General features: G+C 41.3%; 1 protein-coding gene across 1 annotated transcript in view; it reads right to left on the bottom strand.

The window, feature by feature from the left end:
* Nucleotides 1-1840: 1840 nt before the first annotated feature.
* THEGL (theg spermatid protein-like) overlaps nucleotides 1841-4803 on the bottom strand; it is a 105673-nt gene continuing 102710 nt past the window's right edge. The window contains exons 7-8 of the mRNA XM_006868072.1: nucleotides 4156-4331; nucleotides 1841-1952 (exon numbers count right to left, since the gene is read on the bottom strand). Coding sequence (XP_006868134.1) covers nucleotides 1841-1952; nucleotides 4156-4331 — 288 coding nt within the window. The remainder of the gene's footprint in view (nucleotides 1953-4155; nucleotides 4332-4803) is intronic.

Raw genomic sequence — 4803 nt, forward strand, 5'->3', positions numbered from 1 at the left:
GAACAGTCGCTGGAGAAGGATGTCAGGCTGGGTAAGATGGAGGGTCAGAGAAAAAGAGGAAGACCCCCAACAAGATGGATCAGCCAGGTGACATCATTGATGGCTGAAATTTCCATTTACAGTCTGAAAACACGCCACATGCTAAGGAACTCCCCTTTCAACTGGCTGTTGGTTAAGTGCCGTTCAGTGGGTTCTGACTGATAACTACCTTGTATAGCAATTCTGAGGCTTTTAAAATCTTTGAGGGAGCAGAAAGCCTCATGTTCTCCTGCAGAGTAGATGGTGGATTCGACCACTGATCTTGTGGTTCCTAGTCCAGTTCTTATCCTATTTAGATTGATTGCATTATGGACTCCTGGTGTGGCACTGCAGGATAAGCACTAGGCTTTGAACCACAAGGTCAGAGGTTCAAACCAACCAGCTGCTCCTCAGAAACTCATACTAACAACAACAACAATCACATTATAGAACGTGATTAAATTACATTGTGTAACAACTAGCCTATGTTTGGGGAAACCACTGAGTACTGTACCCTAGCCAAGCTGATACACAAATTTATCCATCACAGTTAGTATAATCTGTAAAAGTCTGATCCATGGAGAGAATAAGTAAATCAGTAAAAAAAAATTATAACTTTGAGCAGATGCAATTTGAAAGAGAATCGTAATACTTACCAAACATCTTGTTCTTTCAGTTATTTATGATAAACACTGAAGGGGTTGAGATGTGATCATCTAAGGTAACGTGTTCCCTTAATCTTACCCACAGATTATAAAAAGCATTTCAATTTATTCAAAATTGTGTTATTTCTAGATAATTGAGGGTGGCTGACAAAGTAACAGAAAGAGTGACTGTAATTCCTAGGATTTACTGAAAAAAAGATTAGGAACCTTGGTAGTACAGTGGTTAAGCAGTTGCTAACCAAAAGGTCGACTGGCTCGGGCCTACCAGCCATCCACTCAGAGGGAGAAAGATATGACAGTCTACTTCTGTAAAGACTGCAGCCTGGGAACAAAAGGAGGGGAGTGGTTGATTTTGCAGTCCAGGAGCGGAGGTCTCTGGGACCATCAAGAGAGAAGAGCGGCGTATGGGACCCTACCCAGAGAAGCAGTGATGCCAGAGATGGAGGCAGAGACTATGATGTGGAGAGATGGAGCGGCTGGGGACTCTGGACCCAGAGAGGGAGAGGGGCTGTGTGCTGACAGCTGGGGGGCAGGCCTGTGGGGTGTACTCTTTAGTTGTTTGATAATGTATGGAGGGGATTGTAATTATTACAATGAAATGAAATACAATAGGATGAATGTAAAGCTGGTGTTCTCCCATGTAAACCCCACATAATTCACAATAAAAACTTAAAAAACAAAACAAAAGCTGCAGCCTTGAAAGTCCTTATGGGGTTCTGCCCTGTCCTGTAGAATTGCTATGGCTCAGAATCAACTCAACAACCATGGATTTGGTTCTTGGTTACTGCAGAAAGGATTGAGGAACACAGACCTCATAAGGAAATGAAAAGCAAACCCCACAATTATGAGAAAGTGTCTTTCTTCAAGTTAACCCCAGCAATGAGGCAGCCAAGAAACTGGTAAGGAGACAATAAGGCAGGCTATCATCTTCTCTTTATTATTTTATGGACTTCCAAAATCTGCTAAGGACATGCTAAGGTGACCGCACCCTCTGCTTTATGGTGGTTACAGTAGTATTTCCTGAGTCTCATGTTTGTTTGATTTGATGGGGAGGGAGTAGGGGACAGTAAAAATGACAATGCCAGAGAAAGAAACTAAGTCATCTACTATGTCTAGATGCATAACTAGGGTGAATGATGTGGTGTGACTTTCTGCATTTAATGCTTAGGTTCTGCCAACTCCCGGATCCTTGCAGAACATTGTGCCTTCAGAGCTGCTGGTTTCACTTTGAAGACATCTGGATCATAATACACAATTGGTCCTGAAGCCCTGGAATGGGAAGACAAGGAATTATGCCTGAAGTAAGATCAACAGAAAAGGGAACTAATATTTCTCAAGCACCCACTATGTTATTTGTCATGGTGACCCATGTGTTAGGCACGATGATATTATCCCACTTTAATCATCATAAGTACCTTACCAAATAGATATAAGGACCCTCACTAGACAGATAGGTTATAAGAATGGTTTATGGCCAAATCCAGATTTGCCATCTGTCAGATCCAAAGTCTGTACTCTTTCAACCGTTAAGTGAATTCTGGAAATTTCTCAATAATCTGGCAATGTTAAAACAAGACAAATAGTCCTCTGGGAACCTGAAGAATTCAAGTTTTTAAGTTCCCCGCCCTTAGCACCTTACCACCACATAATAATATCACCACCCGGAAAAAGTCTTGAGTATTTAATATTATCCTTCTTTCCTTCCCTTCTTCACTGAACAGAGAATGAGTTTCATTTCATTTGGTGATGAACTTTATTTTCTTAAGGACAAACACATTATAAATATTTTTTAATCTTTTATTCTATAAAAACTAACATCTTTTCTTGTCACTGAGCTCAAGATATTTGCAAATATTTCAGCCTCTCCTAAACTGTCTTGATGATACTTAAGCAGGGTGGTCAGATGTTAGCCCTTATATAGCAAAACAAACTGAGGTCTCCTGCAAATGTGAACAGGAATTAGAAGCAACTTCTTTGTTAGATGTATATGCTAATTTTCTCATTGTTTGAAATAGGTCATATAGTTCCACGATAGAAAACCATGGAAAAAATACCAAGCCTATTTAGTGAAAAAGAATCTTTCTCCCATCTCAATTCCTAGACCACCAAAGGCAATCACTGTTCCTAGTTTCTCTCTTATTCATTGAAATCTTTTAGGCATATGGAAACATATATATGGTGCATATGAATTTTTTCTTACATGGACTGTATCATATTATGTGCTCTGTTCTTGAATTTGTTTCACTTAACAATGGTTTTTTGTTGCACAGGGTTTCCAACAAGCGGCTAGTGGGCTTGAACCGCTGATCCTGCAGTTCAAACCGACAATTGCAGTCCAACACATTAACTCATAGACCCACACCAGGACTTAGTCATGTTACGACGGTGGTGGTGGTGTGCCGTGGAGTCAGTTCCAACTCATAGCGACCCTGCATAGCGACCCTGCGAAGCTGTAAATGGTGCATAAAATCTCATCTTTCTTTGACAGAATAACTGGTAGTTTTGAACTGCTGACCTTGAGATTAGCAGCCCGACTCGGTAATCACTACACGACCAGAGCTCCTTCACTGAACAATATATGTTAGAAATAATGTCAAATCCCTGCCTGTAGAGGCTTATCTAGAGTAAGGTATGGATTCACCTTGCAAAAAGCAAAAGCCTTCATTCTCAGCTCTGAGGCTAATGAGTGGGGGCTGATCAGACCAAGAGGAATTACCTTGAAGCCCACTGTTGACTAAACTTCAGGAGACATGATCTAATCTATCATGGCCACATGTTGAGATCATTAAAATCCCTGAACCCTAAGGCTCCGATGAGTTTCCTGGTTGGAGACCATGCACAAAAAAAGGGTCTTTGGGACATGGGAACACCATAGTGTGGCCCCTGCCAGACCTCAGTTCTGCATATCTTCATTTGTATCCTTTTTTTTTGTAATAAAGTTGTAGCTATAAGTATGCTATACTCTTTATGAGATCCTGTGAATTTCTCCAGTGAATGAATAAACTGGTGTCTGCCTGTTTGGAAGCCTGAAAGAAGATGTCCTTCTAACATATGATCTCTAACACCGCTTTGGGTAGCTAGGGTCAGAGTGTGTACCATGTGAATGGCTGGTGACAAGGACAGACAGGAAGGTGAAGACTGGATCCATTCCAACATTTTTGGGATTGGATTCATGCTGATCCTTATCACACAGTTAGTAGTGAAGTCAGGATTTTCCCACTGTGCCTCTTTTGTTTAGTGCAGTCCCTTATATCTAGTTTCAATAACGAGTCCACTAACCTTTTCATTGTAGCTTTATATTTGTGATAAGAAAATCATAGATTTGTCATAATAAATGTAACAAGGAAAATATTTTGGAATTTGTTGCATTTATACAATTTCTGCAATTCTCTTCATGGGTCTTATTCTTCGGCCCTCCTCTTGCCAACATCCCCAGTATTTCCTGACACACCTTAGCCTTAAATTGACATACCTTTTACTTGGGTTAGCTAGCTCTTGAATTCTGGAAGACACTTTGGAATGGGTAGCAGCATAAGATACTGGCCAACAGGCCTCACGAGCTGGTAAATAATCTTGATGAACCGACTTGCTCTTAGCCAGAGTTGTTACTCGAGCGCTTGATATAGCTTGTTTGGCAGCAGTGGTTATCTATAGTGGAAACAAAGACATCCAAAAATAGAGCCCAAATTACATCACTTTCTCTGTCTCTACTGCTCCATCCCTAAGCAAGTCACCATCTAGGTCACTGCAACACCTCCTAGATCACTGCAACACACTCCTGACTGGCCTCCCTGCTCCCATTCCTGCTTCCCCACAATGCTGTTGGGGGTGGTGTTAGGTGCCATCAAGTCAGCTCTGACTTGTTGCAGAACAAAACACTACCTGGTCCTGCACCCTCTTCACAATGATCATGTTCCAGTCTATTACTGCAGCAACTGAGCCAATCCACCTCAAATAGGATCTTCCTCTTTTTTGCTGACCCTCGACTTTACAAATCATGATGTCTTTCTGCAGACTGGTCCCTCTTGACAACAGGATCAAAATATGTGTCACAAAGTCTTGCCATTTTCACTTTTAAGGAGGATTCTGGTGGTACTTCTTCTCTAGGACAGGTGTGTTG

Source organism: Chrysochloris asiatica, unplaced genomic scaffold (genome assembly GCF_000296735.1).
Source record: "Chrysochloris asiatica unplaced genomic scaffold, ChrAsi1.0 scaffold00115, whole genome shotgun sequence".
Taxonomy (NCBI): Eukaryota; Metazoa; Chordata; class Mammalia; order Afrosoricida; family Chrysochloridae; genus Chrysochloris; species Chrysochloris asiatica.